Source organism: Girardinichthys multiradiatus, chromosome 9 (genome assembly GCF_021462225.1).
Source record: "Girardinichthys multiradiatus isolate DD_20200921_A chromosome 9, DD_fGirMul_XY1, whole genome shotgun sequence".
In the NCBI taxonomy this organism is placed as follows: Eukaryota; Metazoa; Chordata; class Actinopteri; order Cyprinodontiformes; family Goodeidae; genus Girardinichthys; species Girardinichthys multiradiatus.
The window spans coordinates 11,261,394-11,280,963 of record NC_061802.1 but is presented as its reverse complement, the minus strand read 5'-3'; the positions used below and the strand labels follow the sequence as shown (position 1 = coordinate 11,280,963).

The window sequence follows — 19,570 nt, the reverse complement described above, 5'->3', positions numbered from 1 at the left end:
ACAAGAACAAACCATGCTACAGCTCAGGCATTGTTGTTAACATGATGCATACTCAGAATCACTGGCAGCAATATCCACACCTTCTTATGTAGCAGTTTCGGTGAAGAAAACAATGACCATCTTGACAACATAAACAGCTGGGTTGTTCCTTCAACCCAAGTGCTGTATTCATGTTGAGGGGACAGAGTTTGGGCATTTTAGACAAGGCATTTGGTCAAACTTGCAGCCTAGTTTCTTGGGTTAGAGAAGAGACTAAACAGGAGCCACGTCATTCTATCATAAATCTTCACAAAGTTTTCAATGCTTTTATCAAGTGTTGTCCAGACTACTGTAACGATACTTATGTTGCTCTAGATCAATTCTCTGCAGCTTTTGCATTGGGTGTTATCATATAATTGCAGCCTTGTCATCTCTCTGCTGGCTTCCTGTCCACAGTTTTGATATGGAATTTTACGTATTTTAATAGTCACACCCAATGATACTTATCTGAACTTCTTAACATTCGCACATAATTATTGGCATGACAAAAGCAACGACTGCTGAGAATTGTATTCTAATATATTAAATCTGATCTTTCTTTACAGCATCTGAGCAACCCATGCAGGGTAAAGTATCAACACTAAACCTTAGTTACAAAACATTGTGGTTTTTATGCAAGCAAAACTGTATAAAATGATTGGAAGGTCAGAGAAACAGAAATTGTTTTGACCAGCTAATAATAGCTTATTATTTTGAGAAAGCTACCCTGACATCATTTTGTCTAAATCATAAAATTTAGTTGGCATGTTAAAGTGGACAGAAAAGGAAGCAGCCTCTTTAAATGAAAGATTAGATAACAAAGGTTGGTTTCTACTTCAACTTAAATCATGAAGTAACTTGAAGGTAACATAAAGATTTTTCCTCTTTGCAGTCACATATCTAATAATATTTTTATTTACTTTAAATATTAAACATTTATTTTTTTAGAATTAAACTCAACAAAAATATTTGCTTTTACTCAAATATGGTTTAGCAATCCTCATTATGGGTTTTTCTTCGCCACTCTGGCAGTCTTCACATTTTGTGTTTGTCATTAGTCAACTCCCCCTGTTGGGAATAAGACACAAAAACCATGGAAATACCATTTTAAGATAATTATTTAAATAATTATTTGAAATTAAATAAAATTGTATGTGATCTAGGAGGTCTAGGAGGTCCAGGATTTATGTAAACACCTAATCACAAAGGTTTAAGAACCAGGAAGCCATAGGGTTTGTTTACAGGGAAAAATTAAATATCAAGCCAAGAAGTCAAGTGATCTTCACTGACAACAATCTGAAGCAAGTCAGGCAGTAAATATGATTTAAAACATGCATGTATGAGATAGTGGTGCAGTTGTTAGGTCTGTTGCCTTAAAGGTCACAGGTTGCACTTAAGGAATTAAATTTAGAAAGCCAAGACATCAAATGCCAACTCAAGCTTAGACTGCAATGTCTCACCCTGGATAGCTACAACTGCTTTGAATGAAAATGCAAGATATTCCAACAAAAAAAAAAATATTTCAGGAAGGTTTTGATGGTTAAAATAGTGCAAAACAAACTGTTAAAATATGCTCTAAACAGCACTGTTTGTTTTGTGACTCCAGCCATATTACAGAAATGTAAGGATATTTATTAAGTCATGCATTCTGGTAGATTATAACACTGTCTTGCTGTTCATTGCTATGCATCAGACTGCACATTTGCATGTTTTACCCATTCCTATCTTCCTCCTCTTTGCATCGTTAAAAATAAAATCAGATGTGTGTTTGTGGGAACATGTGCAGCAAAATCGCTGACTCTGTCCACACTGAACATTTTCTGACCATCATTTCCACATGAATCCTGCTTTGGATTTTTGATTAGGTTGTGGAAAGAAAGAAAGAAATTGTACAGGTCTGCAGAACCATTTGTCAGTGGGTGTTGTGATTCAGAGAACTTCTTATGTGTTAGCTATGTTTGGGATTGTAAGGAAGGAAGTCTTGTTTCACTGAAATCTTTTTCTGTTATTAAAGCTTACATGAAAGTAGGACGCATTGCTATTGTAGGAGGGAGTTATAGGAGGAAGGACTTGTCCTTATTCATACATTCATAGTTGTATGTGTTTAAAACCTTAAGCAAGGAACTGTTCCTTTTATACGTTATAACGTAAGTGGAAATGAGAACATTCATTTCAAAGAGTGCGTCATGAGGTGATGATTACCTTCTCTGTTTTTTAGTAGGACGTTAGTACAGCAAGCTTTCTCTCTGTTGGTGTTGACGTATCTTACATTTACACAATTTAGTCAGTATGGGATTTTTAACTGGTCAAACTCTTTCTGTTAGTTGGTAATAAAAGTAATCCAAGCAATGCAAACTAAGAATACAAATAAAGTATGGTTTATGTGTCATACAGAGAATTTATTTCAAGTATCTTCCGAAACTTTTCATATCTTTAAACTGTATAATATTTTGTCACATTACAACCACACACTTCAATGTACAGTATTTTACTGGGTTTTCATGTGATAGACCAACAATAAGTAACAAATCATTGTGAAGCAGAAGACAATTAAAAAGTGATTTTCAACATTTTTTTAAAGAAAAATCTGAAAGGTGTGGGGTGAATTTGTACTCACTTTGCTTTAGTGTGAAAGCCTTTAATAAAATCCAGTTCAACCACCCATAGCTACAATGGAAAGGTTTAGATCGAAGCACACCATTGCATTAGAATGATCTAGTCAAAATCCAAACATAAAGCCAACTCAAAGTCTTTGCCAAGACTTGAAAATCACTGTTAAAAGCTCTCGATCCATGCAGATTAAGCAGAGCTATTTGCAAAAAACAGGCAAACATTCAGTTTCCAGGCAAAGACAGGCTGTGACAAAGACACTTTCCAACTTTATATTTGTAAAAAATATTATTTTGAGTCCACTTTACAATTATGCCTTACTTTGTGTCAATCTTATCCAAAAAAGAAGTTAATTGAAGTTTGTGAATGTCTCTTGGCAATATGTTGAAAGTATCACTGGGTGTGAGTACTTCTGCAAAGTACTGTAAATGTACAACGTTTTACTGAATACAAAGGGGACTTCAACCTTTTAGCATAAATCTGCCACATTCTTATTTAATGAGGGAGAGAGATGCTTTTCAATTAGTCTAAAACATGCATGTATGGCATGAATACTCAAATTAAATGGCTTGTATGTAACTTGGTATCATAGAGGAGGGGAATGCGTCATTCAGCTTTGGATAAATAATAGTTTGTTGATTAAAAACTCATTGGAAATTTAAACAATACCTAGCAACAGGTCATTCTTTATCAATGATGAAAAATGACAGTTTTATGGGTCTTTTGTTTTTTTTTGTTATCATCTGAATAATAACAGATTGTTTAGATAGAGTAAATAGAGTTTTGTATATTGTTTTCTAATATTTGATCATAACATTTATTTCTCCACAACTTGTATTTTCTTGAGGAAGGAGCCCTGAAATGAACATTTGCTGCTGTTTCAAAGTGTGATAAAACTGAACAGACTTCAACTTCTGCAGGTCAGGCTTGATCTGTTGCGCAACCATTCAGTTAACATGACAAACAAAGCTGACTGAATATTCAGATTGTGTGTCATGTAAACATGCATGTAAACATGATACATTTTTTTAAACATATTAATTCAATACAGGCAGTCATTTTCTGCCCTCGATGACATAGTCTGAATCCAGGTTTGCTGAGTTAGGAGCTAGCATTAGCCTGTTTCTTTTCTGTTTAGATATGACTTGTTTATTATTTTTTACATCTTTCAATGCAGGTCCAGTTTGTTGTGACAAAACATACAGAAAACGTTTTTCCCCTGCTTCACAAAGTGGTTTTAAATGTTTAAATGTGCTCTTTATCAGACAAGAGACGTCTGTGTTTCTCTGAGAAAAAGTTGGCAGATTGGGTTACATGACACATACAGTCAGGAAGTTTCAGCAGCCAATAGTGTCTCTCACTGTAAAATCATTCTTATGGGTGAAATGGATTTGATTTTTAACATGCAAACCAAGATTTGATCAACAACAAATGTATGTTACAACTATAATACTGTTTTGCAAGTTGAAAATAGGCATTGATTTTTAAAAACTGGCAGCACAAAATGTGGCAGCATGTCTTCGTGTGGTTTTGCTGACGTGATTCAGATGGTGGACCTACAACAAGTACTGAAGATAGAGTTTTGTTGGGTATTCGAAAAAACTTGTTCTATGAAACTGCCTTGATTTAGAATCAGAACAGGAGTACCTGGGATAATAGAGGGATCTCTAAATTTATGACTTCCCTTGGGCATAAGCATCCATCCATCCATTTTCTATACCCGCTTCTTGGTTGCCAGGGACCTGGCGCCCATCTCCAGCAGTCTACAGGTGAGGGGCATAAACATAACAAGGCAAATTTTTCTAAGTCAGTCTTCAAAATGGAAATAACAAGAAAACATGCCATTCATGTCAGGCAAATGTGTGTTGATCTTCATATGTCTTAAAATAGATACAGAACAATTGTTGCCATATGTAAATTCAGAAAGAAAATTGAAAAGTTTAAAACACTTGTAATTGTGACAAACAAGGCTGAAACCAAAGTAAAGTAAAGGAAGTGAAGAAACGTCAAAGCCTGCTGATAAAGAACTGCATCAAAAAGCCTGAAAAAGTCCCCTAATTTAAAATGTCTGAAAACAATTTACAGCTTTTCAACGCATCTTTATCAGGTAATATAGGTTCTATTTTGTTTTGCACAGAACATCAGCAAAAAATAAAATAAAAATATAAATCCTATAAGATTAAGCTTTCAAATTTCCAGATGACTTGATTGCAAAATTTTCAAGCTGGCTGTTGAGACAGAAAATGCTATGTTCTTATGTGTTATATAACCAACTAACTTCCTCTTTCTCCTTCAATAATAAAACGCATTTACATTTAAATAGTTACCACAGATGTAGAGTACAGACCAAAGGTTTGGACACATCTTCTCATTCAAAGAGTTTTCTTTATTTTCATGACTATGCATAGTTTTGATGCCTTCAGTGTGAAGACACTGAAGGCATCAAAACTATGAATTAACACATGTGGAAATATATACTGAACAAAAAAGTGTGAAACAACTGAAAATATGTCTTATATTCTAGGTTCTTCAAAGTAGCCACCTTTTGCTTTGATTACTGCTCCGCACACTCTTGGCATTCTGTTGATGAGCTTCAAGAGGTAGTCATCTGAAATGGTTTTCCAACAGTCTTGAAGGAGATCCCAGAGATGCTTAGCACTTGTTGGCCCTTTTGCCTTCACTCTGCGGTCCAGCTCACCCCAAACCATCTCGATTGGGTTCAGGTCCGGTGACTGTGGAGGCCAGGTCATCTGGCGCAGCACCCCATCACTCTCCTTCTTGGTCAAATAGCCTTTACACAGCCTGGAGGTGTGTTTGGGGTCATTATCCTGTTGAAAAATAAATGATGGTCCAACTAAATGCAAACTGGATGGAATAGCATGCTGCTGCAAGATGCTGTGGTAGCCATGCTGGTTCAGTATGCCTTCAATTTTGAATAAATCCCCAACATTGTCACCAGCAAAGCACCCCCACACCATCACACCTCCTCCTCCATGCTTCACGGTGGGAACCAGGCATGTAGAGTCCATCCGTTCACCTCTTCTGCGCCGCACAAAGACACGGTGGTTGGAACCAAAGATCTCAAACTTGGACTCATCAGACCAAAGCACAGATTTCCACTGGTCTAATGTCCTTTCCTTGTGTTCTTTAGCCCAAACAAGTCTCTTCTGCTTGTTGCCTGTCCTCAGCAGTGGTTTCCTAAAACACAACTGATGGTCCCAACCCCATTTATAAGTCTTGAAATCCCACTTATTAAACCTGACAGGGCATACCTGTGAAGTGAAAACCATTTCAAGTGACTACCTCTTGAAGCTCACCAACAGAATGTCAAGAGTGTGCGGAGCAGTAATCAAAGCAAAAGGCGGCTACTTTGAAGAACCTAGAATATAAGACATATTTTCAGTTGTTTCACACTTTTTTGTTCAGTATATAATTCCACATGTGTTAATTCATAGTTTTGATGCCTTCAGTGTGAAGCTACAATATTCATGGTCATGAAAATAAAGACAACTCTTTGAATGAGAAGGTGTGTCCAAACTTTTGGTCTGTACTGTATGTTAGTGCTTAAATGAACCACAAAGTAAAATAGTCTTGTAGTCCCACATAAAGTTAAAATAAATGTTTGAAAACAAATAATTATCTCACACTCTTGTACTGTTTGACATTAAATCAGACTGAACCCTTCCTGTTTCATGTCATTTAGGATTCCCAAAATAGTTTCTATTTTCTTCTAATGCTTACATACCCTTTTAAAACAAATTGTGAAAGCCCAAATGATAGTGTCATGGTGTTTTTAATTTACTGACAACAAATGGCTCAAGTGGTGAAGAAACTTTGGATGTACTTTAAGCAACATCTTAAGCACACTGCCCTTGTGTCACATGTTGCGCAACAAAAGGTTTGGTTTGGCTTTGAAAAAACTATTAAGTGCCAAAATCAGTCATTAGCAAAGATAGCAATTTTGACCGTAATTACCGAGTCAGGGCACCACCTGATTATCAGGAATTAATAGCCAAACAGCCCTCAATCGATGTCAGTTGCTGTTTTATGAATACCTGCCTGTTGAGGTGTGATGTTAAAGCACATTAGATGAAGGAATAAATTCATGCATTGACGTTCTTGAACAGCAAGCAATGCACACAACTTCTCTCCAAAATACAAGAATTTATAAACAAAATACTTCAACTTTCAGTTATTTATCTAGGTTAGTGACGTTCAACTTAATTACTAAGTTAAAATGAAAAAATAAGAATACTAATACACAGAATAGTAAAAAGGTTAAAGCAAGAAAAAACTAAGAACATTGACCAATAAATCAATGCTCGGTGTATAAATATATATTTAAGAACCAAGGTTTGTTTCGAGGTTTTGGAATAAGGCCAAATAAGCTTTAATATGAATTGAGAACAACACTTTGTATGTGTTCAAACAACCAGTTCACAGTGCAAAACAGAAATTGTTAATAAAACCTTAGTTTAATAAAATAACATTTAAAAATAGTTTGCCAAATTAGAAATCAACATTATTTTGATGTTAACGAGCCATCAGTGACAGACTGATTAAATTGAGCTATAGATTACTAAGATGCCGGCGGAAAACATTTTTGGACTCACAAGATGGTGTATTAACAGACAGACGGCGCGGTGATGTCACATCCAAGATTAATGGCTGAGCTAACAACAAAGAAAAATTATTTAGAAACCCCTTTAAGTCCCACATATACCTTTAAGTAATGGTAAATGGACTGAACTTATATTGTGCTTTTCCAGTCCTATCCACCCAGTCACACTCACAAACACAGATCTGTAGCCTAAGGTTGAGGTTAAGTGCTTTGCTCAGGGGCACATGGACATGTAGCAGGAGGAAGCTGGAATCGAACCCACAACTGTTGGCTGGTAAGATGACGACTCACCCCACTGATCCTTGGCCACCTTGTATGAGTACCACTTATTCAAATGTCTATGAGCACTAGCGCCGTGCTATGGCTGATCGTAGCGGGATCAGAATGAGCTGTGTAGTAAACACAACACAACTAAAGGTGGCTCCCGTCTTAGTATTAGCAGAGTTTTAAAATGAACAGCTGTGATAACGAAGACACAATTAGGCACATTTATAAAGAACTATGCGGACATATTTTATGCAGATTAGTGAGAGGGTATGAAGGAAAAACACAAATAAAACAGAATAAACTCCCATGGGGGAGGAAATTGACCCTTTTCCAGTCATCAACTTTACAAAACAAATCTTTGTATACATCAAGTGGCCTGCTAGCAGTTAAACACCACAAACAAAGCATACTGTTAATACAAATACTAATAAAAACTTTATTTATATAACACCCTATTTAGAAATCTTTACTGAAAAAGAAGCGAGAAAAAAATAATTTACCATTTAAATATAATGACCATCATCACATTTTGAAAAAAAAAAGGGAAAAGGAAGCTTGCAAGCCTGAGAACACCATTACAACTGTGTACGACAGTGGCAGCATCATGCTGTGTAGGTCTCTTAATGCAGGACGGATTGATGAATTTCACAAAACAGATGACATAATGAGGAAAGAACATCATCTGGAAATAATGATGCAACCTCTGAAAGACATGAGCCAGTAAGTTAAAGCTCGGGCCCAAATGGTTCCAAACAGACGATGAGATATCACTGAGTCAATTACAAAGTGCCTGAAGGAGAACAAAGACAGTGGCCATGACAAAGCCTTCATCTAAGTCCCATAAATAGTTTATGGGCAGGTCTCGAAAAGTGCATGCAAACAAATCAACCAACAAACCTGACTCAGTTGCACCAGAGTAATTGTAGGAAGGATACACAGGTCGTACAGTTTAAGGTAAATTATATCTACTACTAATACAAATATAACATGTGTAAACGTCTGACTTAGAACAAAGTACAAAAAATGTTCTGACCAATTTTGGGGTATTTTGCACCAGATACTGTCTGACAGTGAGTCAGACAGAGAGAAAAAAAAATTGTCTTCTGTATACAGTGCATGTAAATATATGGCTTCAACTTTGAATACACATCTGTAGGTAGGTTAACTCTTAAATTATCAAACAAATATAGATGTTAGTCCTGAAGGACATTAAAAACTTAAACAACTATACTGAGATGTGATCGCAGCATACATTGACACTTACCAGAAGGTGCTAGGAATGCAGCTGTGGTTTTTAAATTTACAGTGCATCTGGAAAATATTCACAGCTCTTCAAATTTTGTTATGTTACAACCTTATTCCAAATGTTATCAAATTAATTCTACAAATAATACCCCATTACGACAAGGTGAGAGAACTACAGGGGTTGGACAATGAAACTGAAACACCTGTCATTTTAGTGTGGGAGGTTTCAAAGCTAAATTGGACCAGCCTGGTAGCCAATCTTCATTGATTGCACATTGCACCAGTAAGAGCAGAGTGTGAAGGTTCAATTAGCAGGGTAAGAGCACAGTTTTGCTCAAAATATTGAAAAGCACACAACATTATGGGTGACATACCAGAGTTCAAAAGAGGACAAATTGTTGGTGCACGTCTTGCTGGCGCATCTGTGACCAAGACAGCAAGTCTTTGTGATGTATCAAGAGCCACGGTATCCAGGGTAATGTCAGCATACCACCAAGAAGGACGAACCACATCCAACAGGATTAACTGTGGACGCAAGAGGAAGCTGTCTGAAAGGGATGTTCGGGTGCTAACCCGGATTGTATACAAAAAACAAAACCACGGCTGTCCAAATTTCGGCAGTATTAAATGTGCACCTCAACTCTCCTGTTTCCACCAGAACTGTCCGTCGGGAGCTCCATAGGGTCAATATACACGGCCGGGCTGCTATAGCCAAAACTTTGGTCACTCATGCCAATGCCAAACGTCGGTTTCAAAGGTGCAAGGAGCGCAAATCTTGGGCTGTGGACAATGTGAAACATGTATTGTTCTCTGATGAGTCCACCTTTACTGTTTTCCCCATATCCGGGAGAGTTATGGTGTGGAGAAGCCCCAAAGAAGCGTACCACCCAGACTGTTGCATGCCCAGAATGAAGCATGGGGGTAGATCAGTGATGGTTTGGGCTGCCATATCATGGCATTCCCTTGGCCCAATACTTGTGCTAGATGTCACTGCCAAGGACTATCGAACCATTCTTGAGGACCATATGCATCCAATGGTTCAAACATTGTATGCCCCTGTATGTTTGAGATTGAGGAGTAGGAACCATCTTTCAGTCCGATTTATTGATTAGTCCCAGACCAATCAATAGCTACAACTCTTTTGAATATTTAATCCTTAGTTTTCCTCATCCAAATTGCAAACCACTGAAACCACTTCTGTTTGTTGTTTTGTACCGTCCACCAGAACCTTTCTCTCAATTTTTAGATCAGTTTTCAGACTTTTTGTCTGATTTAGTGTTAAATACAGATAAGGTCATTATAGTGGGGGATTTTAACATTCATGTTGACACTGAAAGTGATAGCCTAAATATAGCCTTTAATGCTATCTTAGACTCAATAAGCTTTGCTCAAAACATTAGCAAATGTACCCACCTTTGTCTTCATTCTCTGGACCTTGTGCTGACATATGGCATTGAGTGTAAAGAAATAACAGTATTTCCTCATAACCCTGTCCTGTCTGACCATTTTTTAATAACTATTGAGTTTAATTTAACCAAGTACTCCACACCTGAAAGAAAATTTCATTATAGTAGATCATCATCAGACAATGCTGTAACAACCTTTTAAGAATCTATTCCATTTTTAATTTCCTCATTATAACAGAAAAACACAGTGGAGGGCAATAATTTTGTTTCTTCACCTTCACAAATTGATTCTCTTGTTCATAGTGTTACTTCATCATTGCGTAGTGCATTAGACAGTGCTTGAAAAAGATGTTAGAAAATTGGAGAGAAAATGGTGCTCTGCAGACCTAGAAGATTTCTACTTAATCTGGAAAAATAGCCTACTGTCGTATAAAAAGACACTTCGCCAAGTTAGAACAGTTTATTCTCATCATTAGTAGAAGAGAACAAGAACAATCCTAGGTTTCTTTTTAGTACAGTTGCTAAACTTACACAGAGTCATAGCTCTGTTGAGCCATCCATTCCCTTAGCTCTCAGCAGTCATGACTTTATGGGATTCTTTTTAAATAAAATTGATTCTATTAAAAACAAAATCTTTGACATACTCCCAAAGATGATTACTTCATCCTCAGCAAGTGAGACAACAACTGGCTCTACATGGACAAACTTTATCAGTTTATTATTTTACTTACTACCACTACACATAGCCCATTATAAAATGGCCTAACTCTAACACTCAATAGTTTATTCTAACCTCCTCAAGAGCCCCGCACCATTCCAAACCCTTTGTGAAGTGCCTTGAAACGACATGTGTTGTGAATTGGCGCTATATAAATAAAATTGAATTTATTAAAAACAGAAATCTAAGCAATCACAATTATGTAAGTATTCACAGCCTTTTCCTAATACTTTGTTGATCCACCTTTGGCAGCAATTACAGCCTCAGTTCTTTTTTTTTTGCAGCACTAGAGGCCTTTATTTTTCATTTTTTGATAGTAGGTAGACAAGAAAAAAGGGGCAAAGAAAGGGGGGGAGACATTTGGCAAAGGTTGCCGGGTCTGGGACTCAAACTCTGGACAGCTGCACCAAGGACTGTAGCCTCTGCACATGGTTGTGTGCTTAACCCCTATGCCACCAGGGCCGCACCCTGCTTCAGGTCTTTTTGAATATGATGCCACAAGCTTAGCACACCTATCTTTATGCAGTTTTGCCATTCTTCTTTGCAGTATGTCTTTAGCTCCATCAGATTCAATGGAAGACGTTTGTTCACAGTTATTTTCAGATCTCCCCAGAGATGTTCAATCGGATTCAAGTCTGGGCTCTGATTTGACCACTCCAGGACATTCACAGAGTGATTCTGAAGCCACTCCTTTAAAATCTTGACAGAGTGCTTTGGGTTGTTGTACTGCTGAAAAATGAATCGTCACCCCAGTCTGAGGTCAAGAGTGCTCTGGAGCAGGTTTTATCCAGGATGTCTCTGTACATTGCTGCATTCATCTTTCCCTCTATCCTGACTAGTCTGCCAGTTCCTGCTGATAAAAAACATCTCCATAGCATGATGCTGCCACCACCATGCTTCACTGTAGGGTTGGTATTGGCCTGGTGATGAGCGGTGCCTGGTTTTTTCCAAACATGATGAATGGCAGAGTGAAATTTTTTGTCTCATTAGACCAGATCATTTTGTTTCTCATGGTCTGAGAGTCCTTCAGATGCCTTTTTGCAACCTCCCGATGGGCTGGTATGTGCCGTATATTATAGAGTAGCCTTTGTTTGACCACTCCACTATAGAGACCTGATTGGTGGATTGTTTCAGAGATGCTTGTCCTTCTGGAAGGTTCTCCTCTCTCCACAGAGGAAGACTGGAGCTCTGAAAGAGTGACCATGGGGTTCTTGGTCACTTCCCCGATGAAGGCCCTCCCCTGATCATTCAGTTTTAGTTGGCCAGCCAGCTCTAGGAAGAGTCCTGGTGGTTCCAAACTTCTTCCATGTATGAATGATGGGAGCCACTGTCCTCATCGGGACCTTCAAAGCAGCAGAAGTCTTTTTGTACCCTTCCCAAGATTTGTGCCTCAAGACAATCTTGTCTTGGAGGTCTCCAGACAATTCCTTAAACTTCATGCTTGGTGTTTGACCTCTAACAAGCACTGTCAACTGTGGGACCTTATTTAGACAGGTGTGTGCCTTTCCTAATCACGGCCAATCAACTGGGTTTACCACAGGTGGACTCCATTTAAGCTGTAGAAACATCTCAAGGAGAATCACTGGAAACAGTATGCACCTCAGCTCAATTTTGCGCTTCATGACAAAGGCTGTGAATACTTATGTAAATGTGATTGCTTGGTTTTATATTTTTAATACATTTGAAACAATACCAAACAAACTTTTTTCACATTGTTATAATGGGGTATTGCATGTAAAAATTTGAGGAAAGAGATTAATTTGATACCATTTGGAATAAGGCTGTAACATAACTAAATGTGGAAAAAGTGCAGCGCTGTGAATACTTTCTGGATGTACTGTATAGTTTGGTTTGACAACTTCAGCTCCGATAACCAGCAAGTACTGGAAGCTTTTTATTGGACTGGTGCTATAATGTTGAAAATAAGGCAGTGAGGCTATTCTGAATATATTGCAGTTAATTTTTGAGCACTCATAGTGGGGGAAAAACAATTTAATGACAAAGAGTGTCCTGACAGTTCAGAGAGTTTAACGTGTTAAAATAAAAGCTGTGAAAACAGCTTCATTTTAGTTTCTCTAACATGATGCTGCTTGTTAAATAACAACTTTCTGAAAAGAAGAGGCTAAAGTCTCAGAAGTGGAAATATTTTATTATGTGTTTCGGTCTCAAAGGAATTCTATATTCAGATCTTCATACTAAAAATGTGATTTTTTTTTTTTCTGGCAGAAACGAGGTTTCTTTCTGTTCGCTTTGACCTTTAAGTAATTTACACTGAATTTTTGCTGCAAAAGAAACTTTCTTCTTTAATATAAATAAAAAGAATATTAGATGTATGACAGGGTATGGTGTTGATTCATGTCATCCTGCCACCATGCAGAGCCTGGTGTAAACCCACAGCAGGATCAAGTAAAACTCTGTCAGCTCAGCTCCAATTATCTAAGCTTTAAAAAGAAGTCCCGTGTATTATTGCATTAAACTGTGTGAAAAGCTGCATTTCATCTGGATTCATATCAGCTTCGCTCCCCAGAGAGTTTTTTACTCCTCTTCTTCCTCTTTTATCCCCCAATTTTTTGTGTATGTAAACAGAAGTAAAGCATTTTAAGCTCCAGGGCAAAGTGTGATGATCAAACAGCTCGCACAATCAATGACATTGAAGAAATCTAAAAGCACCCATAAATGTAGCTATTTCACAAAAAATTAGCAACAGAAATGAAGATATTCCTTCATGCAGCCAGTGGCCACGTGCATTTTTTCTTCTTCTGTCTCTTTGGAAGAAGAGCGGGAAATCAAAACATGGGGGGAAAATGTACAAGCGGAAGGGCAGCAGGTTGTACGGAGCAGTGCATGTGCAAGCATCGATGGGACCATGTGGGCTTCTCAGCGAGGAGGAGTCACTGAGACCCAAGAGGTGCTCTAAAAAGTTACACTACTTCAGGTCCCATTATTTAAAGGAAAGTTAGAGAGATGTCTTTGTAACATTTGCAACATTTACTCATTTACATTTACTTTACTACCACATCTGTCAGTTTAAAGAAAACCATCAAATTTATGTGATAAGAATGCTTTAAAATATGCAAATTAGGAGCTGATCCTTGAAAATGTTTCTTTTTTCTTTCTGTAAGTCAGAACGTTTTCACACTTGAGCAAAGCAAGCGAAGATCAGACAAGAGATGGCTTCCTGTTCTTGGTGGCGTAGCTGAAATGAAACTTCCTGCTACTAAGAGCCAAGGTGAAGGCAGGCTCTGAATCTACTGTGTTACATCACTCCCATTTGCTTAGCTTGAAACCAGAAGCGAAGTTTAGGGTTTGGGGAACAAGTCCAGGAAACTGCGTCTTTTGATAAGACAGATAAACCGAATGTAGTTTGAAACAAGGCAACGTTTAGGGGTTTTTGTATTAGAAATAGAGATTAGGTTTGGCGTCCAATTTGTTCTTTGTCCGGTCTTGGACTTGACTCGACTTGATCTGTGGGTGCCCACACACACCTTTACTCCCCGGACATGGCGGGTCTCTGTGGTCTGAAGATCTCGCTGGTCGGGCTCCTGATGCTTGTTTTGGCTTGCTGTAAGTACACATATGAAATATTAAGAGTAAAGCTGTTTTCATGAGGAGGTTGTATGGGGGAAAGTGATGCGTTACAATTTCTTCTTGTTCCTTTCAACTGACAGTATGTCTAAAAATGGGTTTAATCTTTAAAAAACATTGACGTGATGATGTCTAACTTCCTAAGTTAAGTTTCGTAACTTGCAGCAGATTGTTCTTTGGGGTGTGATGGTGTTTATGGTAAAAGGTGAATTATTTTTTGTGTGAGACATGAATCTGTCATCAGCTTTTCTTTCAAAAGAAGTGGAAAACATCAGCGAACAAAATGTAATCATTTAAACTGAGGGCAGAGATGACAAGCTACAGTATATCAAACCTTTGTGCTGCTTCACCTCTCTTAAACTTTTCCAAACCCCATGAACGCTCAGACAGTAGAGCAGCACATCTGCGAGATGTGAGGAGCTGGAAAATGACAGGTTTTATCGCCGCCTTTGGCAAAAGAATAAACACTGATGTTCAATCAAAGGCTGCAGTTAATAAGACGATTCTCCTTAAAACACGTTGTAAAAGCGAAGGGAATTTTTGCAATCATGTTTCTGTTCTGCTTTGACATTGTGCATGTGATGATGTGAGCCTGCACTGTAAGTGTGTTTTGTGCGTGTGTGTGTGTGTGTGTGTGTGTGTGTGTGGTTGGGTGGAGGGTTGTGCATGTCTATTGAAGATGTTAGATTTTTCTACGGGGTGTGTCCCTCTAAGTTCTTAACTACAACCTTTGTCATTGTTGGGTTAAGATAAACATCTATGTGTGTGTGTGTGTGTGTGTGTGTGTGTGTGTGCATGCATGTGTGGATGCGTGCATGCAGGTGTGCAGGCTCACCTCATTGCTCGTTTTAATTTGCGGCCAGGGTCAGAGTTCATCACTTGTTTTTAGCCTACTGTACAGTGTTTTTCAACTAGGGTTTGTTAGGTTTGTCATTGTGGAGATCCACATTAACAGACTTTTCTGTTCTCTAACCCCCTGTTTTACTGGCTAAAATAGTGAAGCTGTTGTAAAGTAGGAAAGAAAGGTTTTGAGCTTATATTTTAGTTTATTTTATTCTACTTTAACCAAAGTTGGCATCTGAGATAACAAAAAATACTTCTAAAAACAAACTAAGTTAAAAATGTTTCTTGTTTAGTCGTCTTTCCCCTGATCATTTAAGGGTTTCCAACAAATGTACGGTAATTTCTATTGAAGAGAAGGCCTTTGATTTCCTCAATGTTACCCAGCGAATGTGTGCCTTTTAATGTGCATTTTGCAGTAGCTGCAGCGGGACAGCGCTGTGACCACTTCCTTGTTCCACTCTGGGCCGCCATGACTTCCTGGCAGGTCGAGCGCTGCAAGCTTAAAAATGGCTTTAGTTTTCGTGACAAACAAATGGGAACTGAGTAAAAATGAAGAAGTGAGGTCAGAAATGTTGAGCATAATTAAAGGTCTTCTCTGCAAGAAGTGAATTTCTGTGAAGGAAAGGCATGAGAAAATAAAAGATACACACACACACTGATAGTGAACGGAGGTACTGAAACAACTAGAACGTGTTAGACTCACCCTTACGTTTTGTCCACGTTTTTGCAGAATGTCAACTGACTAAATGTAATCCAGGTGATTGTTTTTTGTGTGATTGATTGGTTTGTTTTCTTCAATTTCTCAACCTTGCTAAGACAAAACTTTAGAAGTTTAAATTCACAACTTCATTTCACACCAGGGGGGCGGGAGGGAGTGGTTAAAGATAGAGGTTTAATTTATTTTGTCGCACATTTGCCAATCAATAAGTAAATATTCAATAGCAGCTTCATTATTTACATGTTATTAGCATTTCCTTTCATCAAAAAGATGTTCACTTTTGTAACCAAGTATATAAACATCACATTTTCTCCTGCCAAAATAGTCATAACACTAAACACTACTGAGCTAAATTAGGTATTACTGCTGATTAGCTGGACTATATGTGTTAATGTAGGCGTGGTGATGCCTTTGAACTTCTTCAGAGTATGTCCGGTTGGTAAAATAAAAATTTTCATCACATTCATTCTTAATCACACAGCTGTATATTCAGATGAATGATTGATAACCAACACGTCTGCCTATTGCAGTCATGAGAATGGCTGTAAATGTGTTTTTGCAAATGCTGAACATAAATTTAAGCTTGAAAAGTAGAAATAATGGATTTTCAATAGAAAAATTGCACCCCTTCATTTCAGATCCTCACCAACACTTGACATTTTCAAAAACATTAAAAAAAGACTTATATATTTACACACATGTTCTAAGTAAGGTTTGCAACATGTTTCTCCTGACTGAAAGTAAAATAACATTTTTGATCTGTTGAGAGAGCAAAAGATTAGGGTGATGGCAAGGAGGCCTTCCAAACTCAAAGACTTGGCGCTCATCTCCAAAGATAAATCATCATAAATACCAGTGGAAACACTGAGAAAGATGGTCAGCATGTTTAACTATGTTTTGATTGCTGTTTGCCGTTGAATACAATTTCCCAATCAAATTATTGAAATGGGTGTAAGTAATTTTCTACCTTTTTTAAAATAAAACATAAAAATAAACAGACAAGTTATTTTTCTCCCAATTAACGCTGCTTTCACAATGTTTTGTTATCTTTTGATAGATGCCTGTCTCACTTCTTATTTATATTTATATAGATCTCGTTAGGATTTCTGTGCTGTTTACCTGCAAGTTAATCAATTAAATCAGGAAAGTAAACAGAATGTATCACTTATTAAACCTGCAGGTATATTCTCCCATAAATTATATTTATCTAGTTTTAAACGATCCAATACAGAATATTGGAAATGAATTATAAACCATTCATCTGTGAGTCCTTTTTGATTCATTTCTCACTTATTTTAAGTAACTAATTAGAGAACTGATTAAAAGCTGCATATACCTTGATTTGTAATTAGCTCAAACTAAGAAGTTAGCTCCATAATTGGTTTCTGCTAAATATTCAACGATTTTTCTCTATTTAAAATGATAAAGTTTTCACATCTGCAGCAGAGGTGCACACCAAGCTGATCCGTCACTAACTGAATCATTTCTCACTAATGCTCTAATAACTGACACAATGAGCCTGAACGAGGTGGTAAAATGTCACTGCAGAGAGCGCGCAGCTCTGCTCAAAAGTGTGAAACAACAATGCACTAAACCACATCCTGACTCTCTTTGTCTGACAGTCCCCGATCACAGCTTTGTTCATCGCTCGCTGCTGTCAGGAGGATCTGAAGGAACAAACTAAAGAGAGGAGATTAAATTTGGGACGCTGATAACAGACATTAAAATATTACCTAAAATCTTATTTATTCTTTTTAATTGTGTTTAAATTATCATTGAAAAAATATTGAATAGGCAAACTTCAACAAGAACTAAAAGCAGAGACACAACATTCATCATACATTTGATTAAAATTTGAATTTCATTCAAATTGTTTGTGTATTGTCTAGTTTTCATACATGGGGGGGGGGGGGGGGGGGGATTTAGACAACAGTGTTGCAAGTACTGGGTGTCTACATCTTAGTGCAAGGCAGGAAGTGGTGGTTTTCTTACTGAAATAGCAAGTGTGGTTCTGTCATGTTGTCAAAGCAACCAGGTTTTACAGAGCTGCCTCATCCTGATAAGTCAGCCATCTTCCTCTTTTAGGCTGATAATGTTTTCACATTGTTTTAACCAAAAAGAACACGATTCCCAAAAAATGGCATACAGAGCGAAAGCTTTGGTGTCATTTGTTTGGAAATTACTTTATATGTGATGCTTAATATGATTTCATGACAAAATGTTTTTTTTCTTTTTATATTTTCAGGTGACTCTAATAAATGTGAGTAGTGATTCATACCTAACCAATTTTTTTATTCCTGAGAGCCACCAGTTTTGCTTCATGTTGTCCAAACCTTCGAGCTGAGCCGCTCAGTCTTCCTACAGCCTCTTCATATGCAAGCACCAGACTCAGAAACCTGGTTAACATTTTACTGAAATGAGCACGCCCTGAAGATGCTTTATATACAATGCTGAAAGTACGTTTTCGTCATAAAACCCAGTTAACAGTTGAATGAACAAGAAGAGGAAACTACAGTAAATCACCTGAAATAACACAAAATTTACTTCATCTCCAGATATTATATTTACAAACAGTTGTGACAAGCTGTGAAACAACTCACTCCTGTGCTCATTTCATTACATTTTTGCTTTGCAGCTGATGTATCTAACATTCACTGTGCAACTATTTTGCTTGATTTAAAAGCAATTAAGGAAAACATTCCATAAAATCTGGGGAAACACTGTCACCTTTAGTTTGAGCTTCATAGCTCAAGTTTGCTGTTAATTTCATTTTATGAAGAACTGCTGAAGCAAATGTGCTGCAGGACGCTGCTGTCTGACAATGTGGGAGTCCAAGATTAAAACTTCAAGACATGGAAAAACATTACACGGCCTGTTTTGCTACAGTTTTTACAGCCGGGTGTTTTTAGAGATTATTTATAAAAACTTTATTCTGAAAAAGTCTCAAAAATAATATTACAGTTGTGGTTCTGCAGGTCATTGTTAACAATATCATTCAACCTCACAGGGACAGGTGAGTCATTAAAGAGAAACGCAGATCCATATGTTTCCTACTGATAATGTTGAATATAGGATTGTTAGTCAAAAAAGTCCCTGTAAAGTTGTATCAATTGATCCTGCTCTATGAAAATGTGATCACAACATTTAGTTCTTAAATCACTGCTCCTGCTTCCAGTTTAATCATAAAAGAGGTTTTAAAACTCTGCTGTTAGTGTATAAAGCACTAAATGGTGCTACTGTGAAATACATATCTGAGTTGCTTGTTTGTACCATGTAATGTAGGCCCCTCAGGTCTGTGTCGACCTGCTCACTCTGTGTCCCCAGAACCAGAACTGAACAAGGTGAGGCAGCATTTATGTTCCTCAGATCTTGTCACGATGTTGTTTTGGATCGGACCAAAGTGCAGACAAGAGCTCGGCAGGATCATCTTTATAATTCAAAGGTTTATTTATGAAGTCAAAACGTAGCAAAAAGCAGTGCAGAAACGAACCAGAGTCCAAATACAACAACTCACAAAAATCACCGCAGGTACTCCAAGG

General features: G+C 37.5%; 1 protein-coding gene across 4 annotated transcripts in view; it reads left to right on the top strand.

Moving 5' to 3' along the window:
- Positions 1–14,151: 14,151 nt before the first annotated feature.
- The window catches only part of ptprc (protein tyrosine phosphatase receptor type C), a 28,535-nt gene continuing 23,116 nt past the window's right edge, over positions 14,152–19,570 (top strand). For 2 of the 4 annotated variants that reach the window (XM_047375282.1, XM_047375280.1), the window contains exons 1-2: positions 14,152–14,449; positions 18,277–18,291. In XM_047375282.1, coding sequence (XP_047231238.1) covers positions 14,386–14,449; positions 18,277–18,291 — 79 coding nt within the window. In that variant the 5' untranslated portion in view covers positions 14,152–14,385. The remainder of the gene's footprint in view (positions 14,450–18,276; positions 18,292–19,570) is intronic. The other 2 variants (XM_047375283.1, XM_047375284.1) reach the window with 2 other exon arrangements.